Source organism: Ovis aries, chromosome 24 (assembly GCF_016772045.2).
Source record: "Ovis aries strain OAR_USU_Benz2616 breed Rambouillet chromosome 24, ARS-UI_Ramb_v3.0, whole genome shotgun sequence".
NCBI lineage: Eukaryota > Metazoa > Chordata > Mammalia > Artiodactyla > Bovidae > Ovis > Ovis aries.
Window position 1 is genome coordinate 10322626 of NC_056077.1, and position 26182 is coordinate 10348807.

The window sequence follows — 26182 nt, forward strand, 5'->3', positions numbered from 1 at the left end:
TCCAGATTGGGACTTCCCTGGTAGTCCATTGGTTGAGAGTCTGCTTTCTAATGCAGGGGACTCGGGTTCGATCCCTGGTCGGGGAACTAGGATCCCACATGCCACAGAGCAGCTGAGCCTGTGAGCCGTAACTACTGCGCCTGTGCAGCACAACTAGAGAGTCCATGAACCGCATCAGAGAAAGATGCTGCACAACGCAGTGACGACCCCACATGCTGCAACCAAATAAATAAACATTTTAAAAAATTCTCCAGATTGCCTCATGCTCTGTAGAGATGGTTGCTAAGTAGACATAAATGATGACCATAAGTCTGCTGCTGCTGCTGCTGCTAAGTCGCTTCAGTCATGTCTGACTCTGTGCGACCCAATAGACGGCAGCCCATCAGGCTCCCCCGTCCCCGGGATTCTCCAGGAAAGAACACTGGAGTGGGTTGCCATTTCCTTCTCCAATGCATGAAAGTGGAAAGTGAAAGTGAAGTCACTCAGTCATGTCCGACTCTTTGCGACCCTATGGACTGCAACCTACCAGGCTCCTCTGTCCATGGGATTTTCCAGGCAAGAGTACTGGAGTGGGGTGCCATTGCCTTCTCTGGACCATAAGTCTAGGTTAACTAAATACAGACTAGCCTGGTAAGAAATCATTTCTTTCTTCCTTTCCTTTTTTTTTTTTCCTCCACACAGTTATAATTCTTTTTTTTTTTTTTTTTTTTGGCTGCACAGAATGTGGGATCTTAGTTCCCCAACCAGGGATCAAACCTGTACCCCTTTCATTGGAAGGGCAGAGTCTAACCACTGGACTGCCAGGGAAATCCCACACACAGTTGTAATTTTATTATAACATGCCTATAAATACCTCTTTGTAATTTTTTTTAATTGAAATGTAATTGACGTACAAGATTCTGTGAGTTAAGAAATAATTTCTTTAGGGTCATCAGGGCTTCTTTGAACTCAGAAAGTAATGGATTAAGGAGGAAAGCTTGGTCCTCATTTCCACTCCCTCATCTTTGGAACAAGACGAGCATAAAGTAATCAACAGAGCCAAATGTCAAGGTCTTAGGCATCTGCATGATTCCCGCCCCCCCCCCACCCCCCCGTTTGCAGATGGCTGTGGGATAACTTCTCCCATCCCACCTGACCTCCAGAGAGGGGCCAGGTTGTCCAGTGCCGGGGGCATCGCCCTGCCTTCGCTGGGCTGGGCCTGCCTTGCAGAGGGCTTGGCACAGCTGGGATGCCCGGTGTCCTCTTGCTGGTCCCAGGGTCAGGGTACCAGGTGGGACTGTGGCAGGTCACAGGAAGCTCCTGAGAGTGTCCACTCACTCCTTAGCAGTGTCTCCCACGACAGCCCCTGGCAGGGCTGGTGGTAGGGAACATTCTCAGAGATGTGGCCACAGGATGGCTGCTCCAGGGCCTTGGGTAGAGAGGCCTCGCTGCCTGCCTGTCCTCGCCTGGGCCAGAGATGTGACCTAAAGAGCCAGTGGAGAGTGTTGAGGCTTCGCATGACTCAGAAAGAGTCAGCGTTCCCTCAGAGAGGGGCCCCGCCCCACCCCCGCCCCCAGCGCCTCACCACCTGCTGCCTCAGGATTTGGCCCCACAGCCGCCCAGCATCTTGGCATCATCCCTCATCTTTTCTCTTCACTCTCCCACACCCACTTCTGCTTTGCCTCTGGAACACACCGGGTCCTTCTCCCTCTCTCGGCCCCCAGCGTCTCTCCCCGTCACGGCAGCGGCACCCACATGCTCTCCGGCTTCCAGGCTCATCCCCTCCCTTCCATGCAGCCAGAGGGATCTTTCTAGAACATAAATCACATCACATCATGCCTCTCCCTGCCACTGTCCTGTAGCTTCCTCACTGAATTTAGGACAAAATCCAGGTCTCTCGTTCTGGCCTCCGTGCTCTTCGTGCGATGAGTCCCGGCCAGCCTCTCAGACGCAGCTCTCCCGAAGCCTTCACCCCATCCCCTGCCCGGGGCCCCCACCCTTGCTGCTCCTCCAAGTTAGCATGTCTCCAGGTTTGGGCCTCAGGATCCCTCCTTTTTTGTTTGCTTGGTTTTTGGCTGTGTGACATGTGGGATCCTAGTTTCTCCACAGAGGACTGAACCCGTGCTCCATGCAGTGGAAGCGTGGAGTCCTAGCCACTAGAACTCGAGGGAAGGCCCAGCCCCACTTTATACTCTTTGAAAAGCATTAAGGGACCCAAAGTTCTTTAGTTTGTATGGATTATACTTATCCATATTTCACCTATTGGAAATTAAAACTGAGAAATACTTTTTAAATTTATTTATTTAAAAAATAATAATAACCCACCTTATGTAAAGCAATAAATAACATAGTTCTTTATGAACAAGTCTGTTTTGCAAAACAAAACGAATAAAAGTTAATATTATATTTTTGCAAATCTCCTTACTATCTGGCTTAATAGAAAACAGCTGGGTTTTCTCATAGCTGCTTCTGCTTTCAATCTGTCATGCTGGCATGGACTCCGGAAAGCTCCTTTGCATCCTCCTGGGAGGATGAGTGTAAAAGGAAAATGCCGTCGTCATCTTTATGAGAGTTCTGACCCTGGGAGGCGCCCCCAGGGTTCCCCAGCCCATGCTTTGAGAACCACCGCCTAAGCTCACGGTGCTCTCTCCTGCCCCAGGGCCTTGGCCCTGCATGCTCCTCCCTAGATCTGCATGTGGCCACTTCCTGATGATCACTCGGGCTTCAGGCTGCGTGCCGCCTCCCCAGAGAGGCCCTTCCTGATCCCTGCTGCCCCCCTCAGCCCCATCACATTAGCCTCTGTGACCCAGCGGCTCTGAACCTGGTCGACATATTTGGGTACCCTCCTCCCCCCAGGAAGAGTGTCACTCCCTCGGGGACCTGGAGTGTCCCCGTCACACGGCACCTTCATTCAGCCTCCACCGAGTAAGGAGTGAGCCTCCGTCCTCAGTCTCTGCACAGCCTCAGGGCAGCACCCACCCGGTTACCTTCTCCCTGCGAGAACACTAGGGAGACGAGGAGTTCCCGCAGGGGCCCCAGACATTGGGTGGTTTAGGCTGTGGTACTTCGGCAGGGGACACCAAGGAACTGAGACCCTACCCCAGGTCTTCAGTGGCATCCCCCCGCCTCAGCTTCAGCGCTGTCACCGAAGCAAGTGAGATGCGAGTTCCGTCAGTTGCACGTCAGAGTCACCACGCTCACCTTCCTCAAAGAGTTTGCCAGAGGGCTCCTCGAAAACCCGGCCCAGGTTGGTCTGCGATGCTGTGGCATCCGTACCTGCCATCAGGGTGTTGCTCCGTGTCCGTCCCTTGCATGGACCGCACTGTTGCAGCATACCCCCTGCCTGGAGAGGTGTTGACAAGGGAAAGCCACAGCTGGCCACCTGCCCCGGGGTGGCTGCTGGAGGGGCTGGCTCGATCGTGACACATCCCCTGCTGTTCTCTGCAGGCCCGGGGAGTTGTCACAGAGCCGTTTCTTGATCATATTTGATGAGCACATACCTTTCATTTCCTTGGATGAGATGTTAAAAGTAGAATATAAATCAGGGCTAATAGGCAACTGGCCGCTTCGGTGTATTTTTCTTCTCCCATTTGGCCTTGAAAAATATCACAAATTCTATCTATTGGCCAGCTTTATGTTTATGGCTCTTGCCCCCACAGAATGTTCAGCTCCAGGAGGGCAGAGGCCGGTGAGCGTGCCTGGCCAGGGAGAGAGGGCCAGCAGTGGCCAGTGTGTTGGGTGGGCGGGCGCAGCCGGGTCTAGAGTCCAGCTCTGAGGTCAGTGCTCCACGGCGGGTGCCTTCCAGGACCCGTTCCACTGACCTGTGGTGACAGCCAATTGCCAGAACCTGCCAAGAGGGGGTGGGGTGTCCAAAACTAGCCTGCAGGGCAGTCTTTCCATGGACACTCGTGGACCAGCAGACCCCAGAGCAGAGGCTGTTTCCAGAAGTGACCCCGGACATCAGAGGGCAGTGGCCTCCAATCTGAGGGCCAGGGCTCTGGCCTCCCCAAGCCAACCAAACCCCCTCTCCTGGGCTGCTTCTGGCCCAGGGCTGCTCTCAAGCATTCACCTGGGTGGGGGTGGCTGGTGACAGACCCCCACAGTCCCTCTTGGTCAGGTCCTACCCGGGCTCTGCCTAATTCTTACCCAAACAGAAGGGCTCTAGAGCCCAACTTGTTGGGGGATTGCAGTGGGACACAGCCAGGCACATTGACACCCACTGGTGCTCAATGACATGTTTTAACAAAAGTGACCCTTCCCCAGCTGAGGACCGTCAGCTGCCCTGGACCAGTCGGTTACCTCCAGGGGAGGGTCTGTCTGCCTCTTTCACTGCCCTCCACCCTGTTTAGGGTAGTCCTGCACCGTCTGGCCCTGCGCACTTTCCACAGTCGGCTCCCCTCTCTTCTCTGTCCTGGGCTGTCTTGGCAGATCATACCGCCCAGCATCTCAGCCGCGCTGGCTTTCTGTCTGCACCTCCTGAGCACCAGGCGTGTCCCCTTAAGGACCGCTGTCCTCACACTGCCCTCTGGTTAGAACCAGGAGCCCTCTGCGAGCCTGGTACCTTCTCAGCGTTCAGGGTCTGCTCGAATTTCTCCTCAGAGGCCTCCCCAGGGGCCCCAACGCCCGCTGCCCCAGTCATACAGCAGCTGGGTTTTATTTATTCTATTGTGGTGGAATTCATACAGCATAAAACCAGCTATCTGGAAGAACACCATTCAGTGGCATTGGTACCTTCACATTCTGGGCTACCAACCCCTCTGCGTGTGTGTGTGCTCAATCACTTCTGTTGTGTCTGACTCGTTGTGACCCCCATGGACTGTAGCCCACCAGGCGCCTCTGTCCATGGGATTCTCCAGGCAAGAATACTGGAGTGGGCTGCCATGCCCTTACTCCAGGGGATCTTCCCGACCCAGGGAGCAAACCCAGGTCTTCCATGTTACAGTCGGAATCTTTGCCATCTGGACCACCAGGGACGCCCTTCTTTAACTGAGAATCATGTTTTGGCGGTGCATCCACGCTGTGGCATGTCAGAGCTCTGTTCCTTCTCACGGATGAGTTATGCCCCACTGTGTGGTGGACCACCTTTGGTGCATTCATTCTCCCACCTGTAGGCAGCCCTGGCAGTTGTCTCCACCTTTGAGCCAATGCAAATAGGGCTACTGTGAGAGTGTGTGTGTGTGCCAAGTTTTTGTCTGAACACTGATGTTCAGTCTTTGGGGATTTCTACCTAGGAGTGGAATTGCTGGGTTGAATGCAAATTTAATTTTTTGAGGCGCAGTTTTCAGAGCCCTTCCCTTTAACTAAAGTTGCCCACTTGTCTTCTCCATCACTGTGCCGTGCTAGCGTAGAAGGTTCTGGGGCCCTGTTTATATCGCCCTCTGTGGTTGACACTTGGTGGGCATAGAAGGTTCTGGGGCCCTGTTTATATTGCCCTCACTGGTCGACACTTTGTGAGCGTAGAAGGTTCTGCTGCTGCTGCTAAGTTGTTTCAGTCGTGTCCGACTCTGTGCGACCTCATAGACGGCAGCCCACCAGGCTCACCCGTCCCTGGGATTCTTTAGGCAAGAACACTGGAGTGGGTTGCCATTTCCTTCTCCAGTGCGTGAAAGTGAAAAGTGAAAGTGAAGTCGCTCAGTTGTGTCTGACTCTGTGCGACCCCATGGACTGCAGCCCACCAGGCTCCTCTGCCCATGGGATTTTCCAGGCAAGAGTACTGGAGTAAGTCGCCATTGCCTTCTCCGAGAAGATTCTGGGGCCCTGTTTATATTGCCCTCTGTGGTCGATACTTCGTGAGCGTAGTAGAAGGTTCTGGGGCCCTGTTTATACTGCCCTCACTGGTCGATACTTCGTGAGCGTAGTAGAAGGTTCTGGGGCCCTGTTTATACTGCCCTCTCTGTTTGACACTCCATGAGCCCATTGGTGCCCATTGAACAGGCAGTGGGCAAGGCTTGGTAGCTGGAGTTTGGGCTGGGTCACTGCTGCCTCTCTCACCCCCAGGTCGGGCTCCTGCCCCAGCTCAGTGTGCCGGCGGGAGAGTCAGCTTTTCTCCCTTCCTGTCCCGCTGGGTTTGGGGTGCCGTCTGTCTCTGGGTAAACATTGAAATCCCTGAGCACAAGGGCAAGTGCCATACCTTCCCCAGGTGTGATCGTTGTCAAAAGCAAATAAACCAGCCTTATCAGTTCCTGACCCAGAACACTTAATAGTTCTGTGGAAAGGCAGCGTCGTTCCAGGACCAGCCTTTGGCAGCTGAGTAACTGAGGAAGAATGCAGGATCACAGTGCACCTGGTGCCAGCCCAGCTGACCACAAAGCCTTGAACTGTCATCCAAAAAAAAAAAAGTGTAGGGTGGAGCAGGAGAAAAAAAATCGATGTTTAATTCATAGACCTCAGTTCTGACTTCTCCCCTGGGGAGAACGAACTACTAGGTGCTAATGTCATCTCGTGGCAGTGTTTCCCAGAAACTCCTTTTTTCAAGCCTGTTATTTTTCTTGTTTCCGATTATAAAACTGAAGCCAACTCTCTCCTTCCAGCTCCCCCAAGGGGGAAAAAAATACCCTTTCTGGACTCACATGGGAAGGAGAGCAGCCCCCCACCTCCTTCCAGTCTCCCCAGCCCCCTGTTAACACCTCCCTGCATCAGAGATTCCAGCTACTGGGTTGGTGAGTTACAGAGAGTTACAGAAACTTGAATCTGACCTTGAGGCCTGTTTTTGTTTTTGTTTTGTTTTTTAAGCAAAACATAATTAAGCTGCTAAACACTTTATGCAGGACTCTCAGCTGATCTTCCTCAGAAGGGTTTTACCACTTTCCTTTTCTGCGCATAAAGAAGCCACCCACACACCCAAGGTCACACTGATACGTCTTCTTCAGCAAGGCTTTAACTCAGGTCTGCCTGGTCGGACCCTGAGCCCCCCACCACCAGACCCTTTCATTCCTGACTCAGTTTTGATGCTCCCAAAGTGAATTCTCCCCACCCTAGGCCTCAGTGGTATTGGACAAAAACCGTATCTTTGGCTCCAACCCTCAGCGTGTTTTGGACAGAAAAGTCATCCATTTCTGGAAGTGTGGGGTACAGTTTGACTGGAAGCGTTAACCACGCCAGGCACTTTGTATGCATTGATTCTGTCCTCCGCACAGCTCTGAAAGCGAGTGTCCCTTCCCCTGCTCCTTCTGTACCTCTGAGACCTGTACCTCCACTTCTGCCTCTGAATACCACCTTCTTGAAAGCTCAGATGGTCAAGAATCTGCCTGCGATGTGGGAGACCCCGGTTTGAGCCCTGGGTTGTGAAGATCCCCTGGAAAAGGGAATGGCAACCCACTCAACTATTCTTGCCTGGAGAATTCTATGGACAGAGGAGCCTGGTGGGCTACAGTCCATGGGGCCACAAAGAGTTGGACACGACCAAGCAACTAACACTGGGCATTGGTGATGGCCAAGCAGCTTCACCTGACGGCTCTGCCACCTGTCTCTAAGTGAGAGGTCGGGAGGGCAGAGGTCAGGAGAGAGGGGACTCTTGGGGGCCCTGGCCCAGCCAGCACGCTCCCATCCCTGTCTTCTCTGTGACACACCTGCTCCTGAGTCCACCTACTCCAAGCCCACCTCCGCTGGATAGGGGACAAAGCTGCAGAGCTGTGATGCAGAAAGCCACCCTTCTCCCAGGGTCACTGCTTCCCAACCAGGCTTGGGGTCTGGGTTGCACAAGGCCATCCTCATACAGATTTGCTCCTGGTCTACCATGAATAAAAAAGCAGAAACGAAATTTCAGAATCCTGCCTGAGCAAAAGCAGCAGGATCTGCGCTTCCTTCAAAGCTGCCTGGCAGATGTTTCTAAGAGATCAGCCTTCGAGTGGCTGGGTCGAGGCGTGGGGCCCCTGAGCCAAGTCCATGGGGCCCCTGCTTGCCATGCTGCTTCTCGGAGCCCGCAGGGCAGCCGTGAGGAGGGAGCCTGAGGATACTGTCAGGCTAGGAGCACCCACGAAGGAACCACATCCCCAAATCTGGACACCAAGGTTCCCTTCCCTGGAATGTGCTCTGCTCCCCCCGCCACCCCGCCAAAGACTCTTTCCCCAAAGACACACCAGCACTTGTCTGAGGAGCCTTCTTATGAAACGCACACCCCGCAGGCAATGCCAGCCACGGGGCCCCAGACAAGCTTTTCCTAAGAGGTGGCAGCTGGGATGAGAAAAGAGTTCCGAAGAACTGAGTGTTGCCTCGTTGCTCGGGGTCATTACCCACCTCAGACATTGAAGCAGACGAGTGCCCTGGGGACACCAGGCGATGACAGTGCATCAAGGAGCAGGTTGCAGGCAGAGAAGAGCTTGGGGGCCCGGGCATCAGATCGTAGGAAAAGGCCAAAGCCCCAGCTTCACGCTGCCTTTTGACCTTGGCGACGCCTTAGAATGTTCTGTGGGCTCAGGCGGGCCCACACAGGGCAGCCTCACTGGCAGCACAGGACAGGAGGCAAGTGCCAGGGCGAGGCCCAGCTGCTCACGGGCACACCCATCCCCGCCCCCAGAACCCAGCTCCTGTCGCTGCTCGACTCCAGATTTCTTGGTTGAAGTGAAGCACATTTATGGCAGCACATTCGGAAAGATGGAAAAGTACCAAGGAAAGATAGAATGGCCAGGGTCCTGCCCCATTGTTCTTTCTGTTCATCCTTGTTGCTGTTTCTTTTCTCAGCAGCAGGGCTTGCCCAGGTGAGTCCTCAGAGGAGGTGGCTTAGCACAGCCGCAGAGCAGACAGTCAGGTTCAAGTCCTGGCTCCACCTTGTCCTCATTACATGGCCTTGGGTCAATTAGTCACCCCTCTGGGCCTGTTTATTCATATAAAAAATGGGGGTGATGCATAATAGTGTGAATGTACTTAACACGACTGAACTGTACACTAAATAATAGTTACAGTGGTACATTTTATGTTATGTTTATTTTCTGTTGTTGTTTAGTCGCTAAGTCAAGTCTGACTCTTCACCCCCATGGATTATAGCCCTCCGGGCTCCTCTGTCAATGGAATTTCCCAGGCAAGGATATTGGAGTGGGTTGCCATTTCCTTCTCCAGGGGATCCTCCCAACCCAGGGATCCAACCCACATCTCCTGCTTTGACAGGCAGATTCTTTACCCCTGAGCCACCAGAGAAGCCCTATGTTTATTTTACCACAGAAAGATAAAAATAGGGATGGGAATGTCACCTACCTCCTTAGGCTCCTGTGAGCATAAAGAGTTAATTCACGTAAGCGCTTGGAACGAGGCCTCCACACAGGTGCAGTAAAAGTTACCTCAGTGTTTTTTATGGTCGTTGTTATTAGCTAGGGCTGACCCTTGGGCCCCCAAATGATAAATTCCCTTTCCACACTTTAAATCAGTTTGCACAAAGTTAATAATCCAGGAGCCCCTTCTACTGTAAATAACAAGCCGTGCAGTCATGCAGAGTTGCTCGTTTCAGAAAGGCTTTTATCGGGTGCTGATAAAACACCAGGGCAGAACGTGCTTCCTCCTGCAGAAGGCCTATAAGGATTATGGTCACATGATCTGCCTAAGGTCCCACAACTAATGGAAGGACTGATGCTGAAGCTGAAGCTCCAATACTTGGGCCACCTGATGCGAAGAGCCGACTCATTGGAAAAGACCCTGAGGCTGAGAAAGATAGAGGGCAGAAGGAGAAGGGGATGACAGAGGATGAGATGGTTGGATGGCATCACTGACTCAATGGACATGAGTCTGAGCAAACTCTGGGAGACAGTGAAGAACACAGAAGCCTCGTGTGCTGCATTCCGTGGAGTTTCAGAGTCGGACACAACTGAGCGACTAAACATCAACAACAAGCACAGCTCTTGGAGGCAGAGCCAGGACCAGAGATGGGCGGAGACCTGTCCCCTGCAGCCCCTGTCCCAGCACACTGCCGCTCACCTGGGACTGCTGGACCGTCAGCTCTACGCCTGCCCGAGCGGGGCAGTTCCCGCTGAGCCGCACAAGGCCCTGGGCGGCTGGCCCCCGTCCTCCGTGTGCAGACCAGGAAACCCAAGCTCGGAGGCGGGGAGCGCACCTGGCCCGTCTGCCTCCCACTCCGCGAACCCTCGTGTCTTCAGTCCTGCAGATTGTCTGCTGGCAGAACATCACCGGACCGGGCGTGCTTGGGGAACCCTGGGGGCTGTCACTCTCACGGTCTCCCATTTCAGGAGCACAGAAACCAGCAGAGAACGCGGACGCAACTCTCTGCATACAGGAAAAGTCCACAACTTTATTTGAAGAAACTTTCTAAGCCTTTTTCTATCAGCGTTTCTTTTTTGCCGCCTAGTCATTTGTTTTATCAGCTGTAAGTCCTTATTAGTGGATAACAAGTGATAACAAATGCAGAGGATCGAAGGCTCATTTGTGGGATAAAAACCTAGAAACTGAGAAGATTCTAGCCCTTCATTTCAGCTGTGAATTGGAAAAAGACTACTTTGATTTGAATTCTTTTCTCTTTTTTTGGCCTTCAAATGTCTCTGACTAGCTCAAGGAACCCCAGGGCTCCCCTGGGACAGGGTTTGAGAACCACTTTACCACTTCCCAAGAACCAATCACAGTGCCTACCTTTAGATATAAGAGGGTGAGGTGCCAGGTGTGCGGACAGCTGGGAGAAGAGTTGTTAGTTCACGAGGACCTGTGAGTCTGGAGAAGAACCAAAATGGAAAATGGGGACCAGACACAATCATAGCATTGAAGGTTCAGAGGGGCTTAAGCAATTGGGTTCTCCACGTGTCCTCCCCTCCCCTCTATGCCCTAAAGTCTTTGCGACCCATGGACTGTAGCCACGAGACTCCTCAGTCCTTGGGATTCCCCAGGCAAGAATATTGGAGTGGGTTGCCATCTCCTTCTCCAGGGGATCTTCCCAACTCAGGGGTCAAACCTGGGTCTCCTGCATTGCAGGCCAATTCTTTACCGTTGTAGCCACCAGGGAGGCCCCTGTGCCCTGAATGACCCCCTCAAAGCATGGCAGCTCCTAGGGTCCAAGGTAAGGGATCACCAGGAGAAGGAACTGGGGAGGGGGCAGGTGAGGGAAGAACTGGCTTTTTTTTTTTTTTTTTTAAGGATTTTAAAAATTCCAAGGAGTTACATGACAAATACACTAACTAGGTTCAGGCAAAAAGCAGGGTGCTTTCTGAGGTCTTTTGTGAATCAAATAAATGCTGAGCGTACAGAGAGGACTAGATGGGGGAGATGGACTTATAAACAGGTTGTGCAGGATTCCCCTGGTGGTCCATTGGTTAAGAATCCGCCTGCCAATGCAGGAGACACGGGTTCGATCCCTGGTCCGGGAAGATCCCACATGATGTGGGGCAGCTGAGCCTGTGCACTGAAACTGCTGAGCCTGCGCTCAGGAGCCCGTAAAAAGGGAAGCCATCAAGATGAGAAACCCGCGCCCCACAGCTAGAGAAAGCCCGCACACAGCAGCAAAGACCCAGCGTGGCCAAGAATAAATAAGCAGGTCGTTCAGAGCAGAGAGGCAGGTCTGAGGGGGCAGCACGTGAAGGAGCAGGTGACACTGAGTGGCAGGGCCGTGGGGAGTGACGGGACAGCCTGGAGAGCCGGGTGGGGTCAGATGGTGAAGGCTGCTGGCAAAACAGGGTTGGACTTTTGCCCTGGAAGCAGCAGGGGAGGTTCTCAGCTAGGGGAGCGATCAGTCAGGAGGCTTGGGTTTTGGTCGACTGGAGTCTGGAGGGCAGGGGTAAAGGGGGCACAGAAGGGACCAGGCACACTCAGCCCCTCCCTTGGCACTGACCGCCAGAGCAGTGTGGGCTGTGCCCGTTTTGTGGATGAGAACAGGCCTCTGCAGAGATACTCTCTTCCTCAGCTTGGTGTATGTCCTTTTAGTCTGTTTTTTTCTGGATATTTATACACTATACTAGTGGGCTGCCATCCATGGGGTCGCACAGAGTTGGACATGACTGAAGCGACTTAGCAGCAGCAGCAGCAGCATACACTATACTGAGGTTCCCAGGTGGCACTAGTGGTAAAGAGCCTGCCTACCAATTCAGGAGACGTAAGACACATGTGTTCGATCCCTGGGTCAGAAAGAGCCCCTGGAGGAGGGCATGGCAACCCACTCCAAGATTCTTGCCTGGAGAGTTCCACAGACAGACGGGTCTGCCGGGCTCCAGTCCGTGGGGTCACAAAGAGTCGGACACAACTGAAGCGACTCAGCACGCACACACATGCTGTACTTGTAGCATAGTAGTATATTGCCTTTTTTTTTTTTTTTTTGGTAACCTAAATGAGTGCTATTTTCACTCAGTAATGTCTTGCATTTGTTTTATGTGGGCTCATAAGAGCGCCCTCTTTCATTTTTGACTGCTGAGGACCAGTTGGTGTCGTGGGCAAACCACTGTTTATTTAACCAATCTCCCATTGCTGGATGTTTAGGTTGTGGCCAATTTTTTTTTTTTTCTTTTTTTGTCCTTAACAAATAAGAGAGCCTCCACGCCCCCTTGCACAAGGATTTCCCTGGGGTAAGAAACATGAAGCGCGTCCAGAAGTATCTAGGCTGTGGAACGAACAGGATCTGGTGACCAATAAAAGTGCGTGGGTGGAGGACCATGGGGGCTCGCTTCAGGCAGAATATCCAGGAGCCTGGTTTCTCTCGGAATGTTGTCTGTACCTTTGTTTCTTGGCTGCGCTGCGCTCGTTGCAGCACACGAGGGCCTCTCTCGTTGCACAGCACGGGCTCTGGAGCGTGTGGGCTGGGCAGTTAGGGCACTCAGGCTTCGTTGCCCTGGTTACGCATGTGCATTTAACAGGGTTGTCTCCACGGTCCCCGCTTCTGACCCAGCACCGTCATTGCTCGCGGACGTTGTTCTGTGCAGGAGGCCTTCAGGAGCTGTGATGACTGGAAAGTTTCCCAGGGGCTGGCAGGGGCCTCCAAGGGCTGGCCCACCCGTGGCTTGGCTTGTCGTCGCAGACGGAGTATGACAGCATGACAGAGCCCCCAAAGGCTTCTCTCCAGGCACCCCTGCTGCGCGTCCGCCTCTCTGCCATACTTTTCTCTGTAGCCAGCATCCCATGACCAAAATACAGCTTCCTTTATTTGTGGCCCTCCAGCCGTGGCATTTTATATAAATGTGCTTTTCTCCGAAAACACACACAGAGTATTATTGAATGTTTTTTTTTTTTTTTTTAAAGCATCTCAGATCCCCGAAGGGCCAGAAGTCAATATTATCCCAGTGTAACGGGAATGGCTGTTTTGTGACATCTTTCATACTGAAGCAGCCTGCCTCCTTAAAGCCCTAAAGTCATCAGGAAAGCAGTCCAAGCCCAGCAATTCGGGGCTGATGAATTGTTTTCCTCCATCCCCATCTTTGCCCGCTGTGAACTCAGGTCCTTGAAAGCCGCAGCCTTACAACGTGGTTCGAGAGTAGACACTTCAACCGTGTGACATACTTAACATGTCATACTTATATGTCACCGTGTGACATACAAGTTCAGCCGGTGCTTTACAGTGACTCCCCCCAGTATATTTGCAAGTTTATAAAAAATTCAGATACGTGGTGTATGCAGTGTATGCTTCTAGCATCACAGGCTTTTTTAAGGCCCCAGGATAAAAGTCCCTTTTATTGAATGCCAGCTATGTGCGAGGCACCAGGCCAGTTGCTTTACAGACAACCAGGAGGTAAATATGCGAAAACCATCCTGTGACTAATCCCACTTTTGCAGCTGAGCGAGCAAAAGTCAGAAGCAGCATCACCCGCGCCCCGTCCCAGAAAGACGGAGCCTGGTTTCAGACTCCTGCTCTTTCTAACGCATCTACCTGCTTCCTGAGAAGGAGGTTATTGCCCGCTCAGTGTTCTTTACTTTCCTGCTAAGTTGACTTGAAGCCTCCGTGGCACTTCTGGGGTAAAACTGTCCTTTGTTGTGGCTTTCTGAGCGTGTTAACTTCCTCGGCTACACTTGGGCCCAGATGCTGAGTCCCACGCACCCTCCAGCCTCATGAATTGAGCGAGTCTGCATCGGTCTGATGGAGTGATTCTCCCCCAAACACCTCCCCCTCCACATACACACACACTCTTTTAGTAAAGCGGAGAATGTTCTGAAACAGCTGACATTTATAAAGTCTTGGGTGTTCTGGAAAAATGCTTTTTGTATGTGTGCCAGGTTTCCTGCCTGATGCCCAAGGGAGGTGGCCACTGGCTCAGAGCAACATCCAAAGCACCCAGTAAGAGTGCCTGGGCCTGGGGGAGGCCACAGCCTGCTCATTGTCCCCTCTCTGAGCAGAGGGCAAAGGCAGAAAGCACCCTGTACCCACTCCTGGCTTCGCTGGGTCAGCAGGGGGGCGCCCCAGGCTGGCTGGGTACCTCAGGAAGCTGCTGGCCTCGAGTCACTTAAAGGCCACCAGCATTGGAGCACCAGTGTGTGCCACCATACTGTTCAAACCGGCCACATTCCCTGCCAGGGAGCCACTGCCACAAGGAAGTTAGGGGCACACATCCTGGAGCCGGCCCCCTTGGGTTTAAGTCAGCGTCAGCTGTGTGGTATCAGGAAGTTCTGTGAAGTTCCTGAGCCTCAGTCTTCTCTTCTGTCAAGTGGGGCTGATGACGGCACCCACCTCACTAGGGCCGGAGCCCCGCTCTAGGGGTGCCTCCCGCTGTCTGGGTATCTCAGCAACTAGGGGAGCCAAAGGGCTCAAGCAGCCTGCCCTGAGCTCCCCTTGCAGGGCAACTGACCCAGCTCCTCCAGGCCCCTCCGCGGGGCATGTGCAAGTATTCTGGCTGGTGCTCAGGGCAGAGGGAACCTGCCCTGATAGAGCCACCAAAGACAGAGCCCCCACAGGGGACTTCTAGCACCTCCTGCAGCAGACAGCCACATCGGGGAGGCACACACAGAAATGGGGTGATGGCTGTGGGCAGTCACTTCAGGACCCATAGGCGAGGGTGGAGGAGAAGGTCGCCCAGGCGGCGGGGCCAGGACTGGGGAGGGTGTGTGGATTTCATTCTGCGGCTCTGGGGGCCACTGCACTTGATTATGGAGAAGGCAGTGGCACCCCACTCCAGTACTCCTGCCTGGAAAACCCGTGGACGGAAGAGCCTGGTAGGCTGCAGTCCATGGGGTTGCTGAGGGCCGGACACGACTGAGCAACTTCACTTTGACAAAAGGAAATGGCAACCCACTCCAGTGTTCTTGCCTGGAGAATCCCAGGGACGGAGGAGCCTGGTGGGCTGCCATCTTTGGAGTCGCACAGAGTCGGACACAACTGAAGCGACTTAGCAGCAGCAGCAGCACTTGATTACACGTCTCCCCGAGCTTGTGTGGCTGCTCGGTAGGGAGTGGATCTGAGAGAGTGGTGCGGGGGCATTGGGGTCCACCCAGGAGCCAGGCCCCAGGCCGGTGGGGGTGCACCCTTGGCGAGCACGGTTGGTGACACTTTGGCTGCAGCTTTCCAGGTCGTGACCAGTCTGCTTCTGAGGATGGCGCTGTCCTCATACGTCGTGCGGCAGCTCGGGACAGGCAGAGCGCTCCCCATGGCTGATCTCAGTCATACCACGCGGAGAGGGAGAGGGAGAGACTGAGGCTGGAGAGGCGAGGTGACCAGCCAGCTTGCACCTCCCAGAAGCAGTCGCACGCTTTGACCTCTGCCCCCTGAGCCATCCTGAGGCTGAAATGTCTCAGTGGCTCAGGCACCACTGAAGGGGGATTTTTGAGGCTCCCCACGTTGCCAGCCTCAGACCAAGTGTCTCCACAAACAGGGGTCACAGCAACCTGCGGAGGAAGGCCACCCCCACTTGACAGATGGGGCTCAGAGAGGTTGGGCAATTGGCCCCAGGTCACACAGTGGCACCTGTGGTAGCTGACCACTCCGAGGCCACCTCACCCCCACGTTCTGCTTGTCCAGGGTCCAGGGATCCTGCTCAGGGCTTGGGGGTCTGAGGAAACTCTTGGCCTCACGCTGGGGGAGTCAGAGTTGGAAGCTGAGACACCGTGATCTCAACCCACACGTGGATCTCCCCTAACACGTGGCTCCCGAGCTCCCGTTCTCACTTCTGGGCCAAGAAGGGTTTTCTGAGCACGCCTGTCAGAGCCCGCTGATAAATCAGGCCTGAGATGCCTGTGCTTGGCTGGCAGCACTAAGTGGTTGTCTAAGTTTCCTCAAGCCAGTTGACATTTGCCCAATAGGTGTGAGGTATCAACAGCTTTTTCTCCTGCTTTCCGTAGCCCTGGCTGGCTTTCCGCCAGAACTCTTTTAAAAATATATAATAAGGTGCTGACCTGCAGTGGAAAATGTTAGTGTACCAGCCAAATGCAGGAGCCTCCGCAGTAGAGATTTAAGGGTCCGCTGGTCAAGGGTAAATTTAGAAACCTTCTGGAAAGTTCTGAGGCTGGCAGAATATAGTGAAGCCCTGGAGCGATGAGAGTCTGGGGATTTCTTCAGCTCTTTGCCTTCGCGGAGCCACAAGGATGGAGTCTGGTGAAAGCAGTGGAATTCATCTTTTCATTCATTCCTTTGTTCTACAAACATGTATTAAGCTTCCTCTGTGCCGAGCACTGTGCTTGGGGCAACAGCCATGAGCAAACCAGACATCCATGGCCCTGCCACATGGAGCTCGCAGTCTTACAAGAGTAGGCATTATACATAGAATCATACCAGTGAATAACTGGTTGGTAACAGGGAACCTGGCCTTCTCTAGTGGGAATCAGGGAACCCCTCCCTGAGTAGGTGGTGTGCGTTGACAGTGGAAGGTTTCACTGGACAAATTGGATGGGGATGCAAGGTGTTCCTGGCAGGAACAGCATATGCGGGCGGTGGAGTGCAGGCCCAAGTCAGGAAACGTCTGAGCCTCACAGTGAGGGGGGCAGGCCACCGTCAAGGGCCACCTTCTGTGCTTTGCGCTCAGCTCCTTGCATGTTCATGGATCCGTGATCACACCTGCAGAACCCCCTGCGGAGAGGCAGGCACATGCTTATTTTGTGTTTGAGGTTTTCTGAGGCTCAGGGTGGCTGAGGAACTGACCTGGACCCGCACAGCTAGTCAGCAACACCAGTGTCCATCCCCCTTCTGCCGACTCTGACCCTGGCCCATAGCCTCACTCTCTGTGTTCTCAGTTTTACTGTTGTTTTTTTTTTTAACTTTTTATTTTGTATTGAAAGTAAAAGTGTTAGTCACTCAGTCGTGTCCGATTCTTTGCAACCCCATACGCTGTAGGCCACTGGGCTCCTCTGTTCATGGAGTTCTCCAGGCAAGAATACTGAAGTGGATTGCCATGCCCTTCTCCAGGGGATCATCCCAACCCAGGGATCAAACCCAGGTTTCCCGCATTGGAGGCAGATGCTTTATTGTCTGAGCCACCAGAGAAGCCCCAGTTTTGTATTGACGTATAAAATGGCAACCCACTCCAGTGTTCTTCCCTGGAGAATCCCAGGGACGGGGGAGCCTGGTGGGCTGCCGTCTCTGGGGTCGCACAGAGTCGGACACGACTGAAGCGGCTTAGCAGCAGCAGCATAGTCAACTAACAATGTTGTGACAGTTTGAAAATGGTGAACAGCAAAGGGACTCAGCTATACATATACATATATCCATTCTCCCCCAAACTCCCCTCCCAACCAGGCTACCACATGACATTTTTACACTTGATCTCTGTTCTTTGTTATTATTGATATGGGTCAGGGGCCTGCCAGAAGGCTCAGAATCCCATAAGTAAAAAGCCCATTGGAGGAGAATTCCCTTTAAGTTGCTGACCTAAAATCTGCAAACAGCTGGAAGCCCAGAACTGTGCCTTAAAGTGTCTCCTGTCCCCAGCACGTGGCACTTTCTCAGCGTACCACTTGGTTGAATAACTCAACCTCACTTCACCCACCTTAGAGTCTGTGCGTCCCTAAATCTCAGTTTCTTGTCCAAATGATGCATAGCGGTGCCATCCCCAAGGAGCTGGGCTCAGTGTCCAGCTTTGGCGGGTGTCCCTCCAGCCTCAGGCTAGAGTGGTCTCATCCTCCCGCTGCGGCCAGGGTGCCAGGGCCTCCTCCGCTCAGCACAGCCTTCGGGTCAGCTCCTTTACTCCTCCAGGCTGGTGGGCTTGTCCTTCCACGGTTCCCTACCTTCACGACTTCAGTGGGACAGCCAAGCAGGCGATCAGGAAGGCAGTCCACCAGCAGTCCACCAGCAGTCCCTGCTCTCAGCTGGAGAGGCCCACAGGCCCTGCCCCTTGGGGCCCAGGGCAGAAGCACAGCTCTTTTGGAAGCACAGAGTCCCAGCCCAGCAAGCTCTTCTCCACCTGAGGTCCTGGGTCGAGCCAGCCTACCCTGGGGCCCTCCACCCTGGCTGCGTGTTTCTAGAATCACCTTGAGAGCATCTGAAAAGCCCCACTGTCCTTGCCCAGTGCAGCCCAGTTAACAGAGAGTGAGGAGGGACTTCCCTGGCTGTGTGGTGATTAAACGTTGGCACTTCCAATGCAAGGGACATGGGTTCGATCCCTGGTCGGGGAACTAAGACCCCACATGCCATGAGGCACAGCCAAAAACAAATAAAAGCAGAGTGAGGAGAGGGTCACTGGTGCTTGTTGAAGCTCCCTGGCTTATTCGACCATCCACCCAGTCTTAAGGACACTGTCAGAGATGAAAAGATCTCCCTGAATTTTGCTTAATCGACTTTACAAAAGGGTTATGAGTGACCACTGGGGTCAGATGCTGTGGCCTGACTGTCATTCCTTTATTAATCCTCAGACGCACACTGAGCATCTACCATGGGGCTCGCACTGCCCGGGGCCCGGCATGACCCGCGTCCATTCACCATGGGCCTCTCCCTCTGCCTCGGTCCTCTCCCGGAGATGGAGTGGCCGCTGGGCAGACCGCTCAGTCGGGCGCTCCTCCGTCGGAGCAGCTGCTGCTTGGCCAGTTTGAGAGAACAGGGTGTTCTGATATGGGAGCAGGATACATTTGGCTCCCTGGACCCAATTTCAGGAAAGGCCAAGTCTTCAAGCTTGTCCCACTTTCAGGAAACCATTTGAGCAGTGCCCTATGCCATGGTCTGCCTAGGCTGGGGAGTGGAAGGTTCAAGATGGGCCCTGCCCTTGAGGAGTCATGGGGTCCTGGGGAAGACAACGCTTCACCTGCTATTACTACATAATGCGTGACCATGTGGGAGCCCAGGACATGGGCGCCTGCCTGCCCAGAAGGGGGAGGCTCCTGAGGGAGGTCTGGACAGGTGGGCCAGGCTAAATGCAGGGCATCCTGGGAGGGTGGCAGGACCCGGGCTGTGGAAACCTTGGTGCGTCTCTCAAGCAGCCTGCGCCATGCGGGCAGCAGGAGACAGGCGATGAGGCCACGTGGGCCTGGCCCCCTGTGCTGTCAACCATCCTGGGCTTCACTGGCAGCCCAGGGGAGCTCTGATGGGCTTCAAGCAGGGGGGCTAAAGGCCGCCCCAAGCCTCGGAGGAGGAGGACAGCTATTCGTGGGGGATAGCCCCAGGCTGGGCTGCCCATGAGATCCCATGAGCCACACTTGGCTGGAGGAAGATGCGCCCAAAAACACGTCCTCATGCAGAGCAGCTGCAGACCAAACCACTTGCCCACTCCGGGGCCAGAGCGCCCAGCTCCCAGCGCTTCTTGGGAAGTGCGGCCCCAATCCAGTCCCGTCTCACCCCGTTTCCTAGGCCAGGGATTCACTGACTTTTATTAAAGGGGCGTGTGGTCTCTGTCAGAACCTGACCCCGCCTGCAGCTTAGCAGGACGGTATACAAATGTGCAGACGCCCACAATAAGCCACACTTCACTTATAAAATCAGGCCCACGGGCCAGCCTTGGGGCTTTGACCTTTGGGATGTTGTTTGTTGCCTCCTGGCCTTGGCCGCTTCTCTGCTTGGCCAGTTCTGTGTCTCAGCATCTCTCGAGAGAGGTCATTTTCAGGTGTGAAGTCAGATCATGCGTGTCCTCTGCTTAAGTCCGTCCCTGGCTCCCATTTCGCTCAGAATGAGGGCCAGATTCCACTGTGAGGGGTCTCAGTGGCCCCTGAGACCCCACACAGTCTGCTCCTCCCAAGATGGACCTGCCTCTTCCCACTGCCCCCGGCCACTCCACGGCAGCCGCACGGGCCCCACTGTGCCAGGCACCCCTGCACTGGGTTAGCCTCTGCTCAGAACACTCTCATCCTAGGTACCTGCCTGGCTCTGTCCTCTGTCTCATTCCTCAGGTCTCACTGTCTCAGAGGTTCTTCCCTGACTGTCCTGTGCCCACTCCAAGCACTCCAGAAGCCCCCTGCCCTGCTTAACTCTCTTCCTCGAACTCACTCCCTCCCATCAGTTTGTCTCTTCATAGCCTGCCCACTCCACCCTCCCCAATCCCATCCCATCCCATCATTGAACTGTAAGCGCCAAGATAGCAGACACTCTGTACCGTTTACTGATAAATGCCCAGCTCCTGGAGCTGCTGTACCCATATAGGCGTTGCTCAGAAAGCATTGGATGGATGGATGGATGGATGGCTGGCTGGCTGGAGCCAACAAGTCTTCATTATCTATCCCTTTATATGCTAGACACTGTTTGCTATGGACTCAGGTGACCGGAACACATCCCTCCCTTCAGAGCTGCCAGGCCCTGTGGATGCTCTAGGTAGTCCAGCACTGCTGACCGTGATCGGGGCCCTAAAGGGACCGGCTGAGAGCTGGGACAGTGAGCAACAGTGGGATCTGACCTGGGCAGGAATCCACCCATTCAGGCACCCACACAGATGGGAGAGTCACTGGTGCCTGGGCCCACAGGCTGCCCAGATCCTCAAGGAATAAAAATATCACTGTCCTCATGACACCTGCTGCCAGCTTGGCTGGACACACAGTTCCCCTTTGTCGTCAGTTTCCGCTGTGGCTAGATAAGTGGGGCACAAGGTCTCAGTTCTGCTTCCCAGCAAAGGTATGTAGCCCAGGCTCCCCACAGCAGTGCAGGTCCTCTCCCCTCTTCCACAAAGAGCAGGAGGAATTGGACCCAGGACATTTTCCTGATGAACTCTGTTGGAAGAGATAGTTCTTGAGTCCAGGCCTGATGTGAAGAATAAATGTTTTACACTATTCTCAGAACGAAAGGGAGAACCCGGAGTGGGAGGTTCTTGAAAAGACTGGGTGATGGGCTCATTTCAGCGTAGTTGGGGATGCATGTGTTTGTAACTCCCAAGTTAATTCACAACTAGTTACACAGGGGATGAAAATGTTCTAAAATTGATTCTAGTGATGGTTGCATAATTCTGAATAGACTAAAAAATCACTGGGTTATACCTTTAATGGGCTTCCGTGGTGGTTCAAATGGTAAAGAAACTGCCTACAATGAGAGAGGCCCAGTTTTGATCCCTGGATTAGAAAGATCCCCTGGAGAAGGGAATGGCAACCCACTCCAGTAGTCTTGCCTGGAGAATCCCATGAACAGAGGAACCTGGCGGGCTGCAGTCCATGGGATCGCAAATAGTCAGAAATGACTAAGCAACTCACACACACACACACACACACACACCTTTAAATGAGTAGATTATACAGTATGTGGTTATACCTCAATAAAGATGTTGTAAGATGTTGTATTTTTTTGACATAGTTTTATTGATTTTTTTTTTAATTCTTTCTTCCTTTTGGTTTCTGCCCTCTAAGGTTGGTCCAGTGGTTTGTGTAAGCTTCTTATAGGGTGAGATTTGTGCTGAGTTTTTGTGTGTTTTTTTGTTTTTCCTCTGATGGGTAAGGCTGAATGAGGTGGTACTCCTGTCTGCTGCTGATTGGGTTTGTATTTTTGTTTTGTTTGCTGTTTAGTTGAGGCGTCCTGCACAGGGTGCTACTGGTGGTTGGGGGTGATGCCAGGTCTTGTATTCCAGTGGTTTCCTTAGTGTGAGTTCCCACTATTTGATACTTTCTAGGGGTAGTTCTCTGGAGAAGGCAATGGCACCCCACTCCAGTACTCTTGCCTGGAAGATCCCATGGATGGAGGAGCCTGGTGGGCTGCAGTCCATGGGGTCGCTAAGAGTCTGACACGACTAAGTGATTTCACTTTCACTTTCCACTTTCATGCACTGGAGAAGGAAATGGCAACCCACTCCCGTGTTCTTGCCTGGAGAATCCAGGGACGGGGGAGCCTGGTGGGCTGCCGTCTATGGGATCACATAGAGTCGGACACGACTGAAGTGACTTAGCAGCAGCGGGGTAGCTCTGTGGTCATCTAGGGTCTTGGAGTCAGTGCTCCCACTCCAAGGGCTCAGGGCTAGATCTCTTCCTATTGAAGAGGAAAGGGGACTGAAGTTGTGAATGGCAGAGACAGCACTGGTGACAGGCGGTCCTTGACGCCGGTCCTTTGGCTATGAACCTTTTCTCGGTTTTTGTAGAGATCTAGCAAAATGATTGTAAAAGCGCAATATAATCTCGGAAATGTTATACAAATATGAAAAACATCTCCACCCTGCTTTGAAATCAGTAATTTGAGTGCAGACTACCAATCCAAAATGCCTGATTTTTTTTTTTTTTTAATTTGGCTGTATCGGGTGCTAGTTGCGGCACATGAGATCTTCACTACATCACGTGGGATTTCTCCTCACACCTCACAGACTCTAGCTGTGGCTCACAGGCTTAGTTGCAAAGTGGCATGTGGGATCTTCGTTCCCTGACCAGGAATCGAATCGGTGTCCTCTGCGTTGCAAGGCAGATTCTTAACCACTGGACCACCAGGGAGGTGTTGTTTTTTCAAAACCAGTTCTAAACTGGTAGGATGGTCACGAAGCTGTCATCTTTTCCTAATGACCGGATTATCTCATTTGTGTCCCATTTAATTATAAAACAGTTCTATTTATGCAACATTTTCCTTAAAGCAATCCAAAAGTGAGAAAAAGGAATTGGACCCTGCAGCACATTCTGGGATAATTTGGAAACCTTGATGCAATCCAGACTCACGTGGCGGCCTCCCCCTTCCCTAAAATGTGCCTTTTTCCATTTCTTTTTGACTTTGAAGAAACGACTCTGTTCTTGCTGGTAAAACAGCCGCCTGTTCCCTTTTCTTTCCTGTAAATCATGAGATAAGTTTGCATTTCATACCTTTCCAGAAATCTCTGTTGATTGTGGTCTGACCTCAGAATCATGACTTCTGGGAAAGAAAGTAGGTATTAGAATCACTGCTGTGAGCTTTTGTTGAAAACCTCTGAAGCTGTGTCTGTGTTGTGACCCCTAGACAGAAAACAGGTGAATACTACCTCCAGGTCACTTCCTGGTGCTGGGTGATGACATGTCAGCCGCTCCGTCCAGCTCACTGCAGGGACTTTTAAATTTTTTTTTAAGTTATTATTTCTTGGAGATGATTAGGGCTAGAGTGCTCCTCTTTTTTGTTGTCAAAACTGGCAGGGGTCGGGGTCTGGAGATAGATGCTTGGAGTCATTCCGGGTGCTATAACTTAATAAGGCCAGCTCCCGTTAATTGAGCAATTGCTTTATATCAGCCCCTATGCTAAGCATTGGGCTTCCTAGGTGGCGCTAATGGTAAAGAACCCACCTGCCAATGCAGGAGACATAAGAGACACAGGTTCCATCCCTGGGTCAGGAAGATCCCCTGGAGGAGGGCATGCAACCCACTCCAGTATTCTTGTCTGGAGAATCCCCATGGACAGAGGAGCCTGGCGGGCTACAGTCCATAGTGTCACAAAGAGTCGAACACGACTGCAGCAACTTAGCACACGTGCATGCTAAGCATAGCTGTATGTATTCTTATTTATTTTTTAATAAATTTATTTATGGCTCTGCTGGGTCTTTGCTGCTGCAAGAGCTGTCTCTAGTGGCGAGCAGGGGCTCCTCTTCGTTGCCGTGTGCAGGCTTCTCACTGTGGTGGCCTCTCTTGTTGCAGAGAACGGGCTCTAGAGCGCGCAGGCTGCACGCCATGTGGGCTCAGTAGCCACAACTCCCAAGCTCTAGAGTTCAGCCTCCATATTTTTGGCACACAGGCTTAGTTTCTCCACAGCATGTGGGATCTTCCCCAATCAGGGATGAAACCCTTGTCTCCTAAACTGGCAGGCAGATTGTTTACCACTGAGCCACCAGGGAAGCCCTTCATTCTTTTTTTTTTTTTTCTCTATGAACAGTCAACTCAGATGCTTATTCCTCTTTCTCTCTCTCAAAGGTAATAACCTTGTGAGAATTATTCCAATGATTGACCACCTAATTTTCCACTCAACTGTTGTATTTTCATCTCAATTCATTCTAAAGGAGATTTAAATGATGAACAAAAAGGTCATGCACACAACACAGAATCATACAATATAACTAATAAAATGAAGAAGGCTGTGAAAAGGAAGAAGGTAATTGGAATCTGCTTCACTTCGCTACACTTTGTGTCAGTTTCCTTATGCCGGCACTTTAATAATAGGGGAAAAACAGCTCAGTACCTTTAAATATTTTATTGACAATATTAATATACTAATGTATCAAGATATTTTCAGGCAAATAGATATATATGACCTTAACTCATGGTTTCTAATGTCCTGTAGATATTATCATGATGTAATGTTGTACATTCTTTTTGTTTAAAACTCTGTTACTGTCCTGATTACCTTCTACCTTCGCTCCACATACACACAACTTTATGTTACATGGTACAACATTAAGATAAAAGAAAAAGTTAGCAGGCACCTTAGAGATATGCTTGAAGTAGAAATGTGGTGTTTTCATCTGTGACACCAACAGGACCTAGACTGAGTCCGTGAGATGCTATTCAGATTTATCTACAAAACTGACTGTTTCAGTACTTTCAGCCCCACCTTAAAGATACCATATCAATGACTGCCAATTCCATTAGGGTGTTCTTTTAACAAAATCATAAACCAAAATATTCCCTCACTTAAACAATTTTATTTATGGTAGAGTTTCCAAGTTTTCTTATATCTTGAAATCATTCACAAAGAACTATTTTTTACTTAGATTAAAAATGTATTTCTTATAAGGAAATGTTAAAATACATACATTAGGCAGTATTGTTATATTTTATTTGACACAGTATAATCAAAGGATTAAAGAGAAAATCAAAACAGTTGAATATACATAAAACTCCTTATAATTTATTTACATCTATTCTAGTATTTTAAAGAAAAAAAATAAAGCACTAAACATCAGAGATAATATTTTGATAAGCAATATTTATAAAAAATATGTTAAGCATTGCAACAAACTACCTTTGATAAACTGCCCCTATAAGAAATAATACCATTGGAACTATATATCTAAAGCAAATATGAAGGAAAAGAAAGTATAAATTGCAATAGTGACTTTTTAAATACACTTTCTTATAAAGTGAAGCCCTATATTCTTATTTAATTCTCACAGCAATGCGTGAGGAACAGATTCTTTTTCTCCATATCTCACCCAGGGAATCCCAGGCTCTGGGCTACATAGGCAGGCAGCATCCCAGGGCTGAGACTTGAACCTGTTTCCAGAGCCCTCACTCAGACTCAGATGCGATGCCTTGTCTGTACCCTGGCATTCAGACCCACCCCCCACCCTCAGGCTACATCCTCCCATCCCTTCTATGGAAGAGAGCTGTGAAATTGCAGTAGTGTCGTAAGATAGAGAGCAGCTCAGATACCCCATTGGCACCCTCTCCCCAAGCATGGCGATGGACCACAGCGCTCTCCTCCTAGTGACAGGCGATGTGCCCTCCACAGGCCCGGATGGGGTCCCCAAGAGATGCTCCCGGCAGTTCTGTTTAGGAGACAGGATATGCTTCTGTCCAAAGCAGTGCTGTCTCGATTATTTATTAATTGTGAAAGGGAGGGGGAAAAAAAAGAATAGGGTTTCCTGGAAAGGGATAAAAGTTCAATATGATAAACTCCCGAAAAGCAATCAAAGGCCAAAGAGGGCAGAAAAATAAAGGACGAAGAGAGTAAGAGATGATGAATCAAAGCGGCAGGCACGTGAGCAGCGCCCCGGGAAGGGGCCATATTTCACAGGGATGGAGCTGCAGCGGAGCAGGAGCCGACCGGGGAGGGGGGAGTGGGGCGGCGGTGGAAGTGAGTCAGAGAGAGCGGGACTCGGTCCCCCAAGGTCGCCAGGGCCCAAGGGATGAGCTGGAGAAGACGGGGATGGATGGAGCCGTTCGTGTGTCCCTGTGGCCGCAAGCCTCTTGTGTGCATTTGTGGCTTAAACGCATGAATGTAGAAAATTGTCAATGGGAACTGTTAAGCTACAAGAAGAGTCCTTCCCCTCCACCCCTCCTCGGCCCATGCTGTACTGCTTGGGGTATCTTAGTTTCC

General features: G+C 51.9%; 1 protein-coding gene across 7 annotated transcripts in view; it reads left to right on the top strand.

Moving 5' to 3' along the window:
• CLEC16A (C-type lectin domain containing 16A) overlaps positions 1-26182 on the top strand; it is a 237380-nt gene that overhangs the window by 178978 nt on the left and 32220 nt on the right. The window contains exon 22 of one of the 7 annotated variants that reach the window (XM_060405633.1): positions 57-24836. The exons of the other annotated variants lie outside the window; for them this stretch is intronic. Within the exon in view, the coding sequence (XP_060261616.1) occupies positions 57-124 (68 nt within the window). The 3' untranslated portion in view covers positions 125-24836. Of the gene's footprint in view, positions 1-56; positions 24837-26182 lie in introns of those variants that run through there. 7 annotated transcript variants of the gene reach the window in all.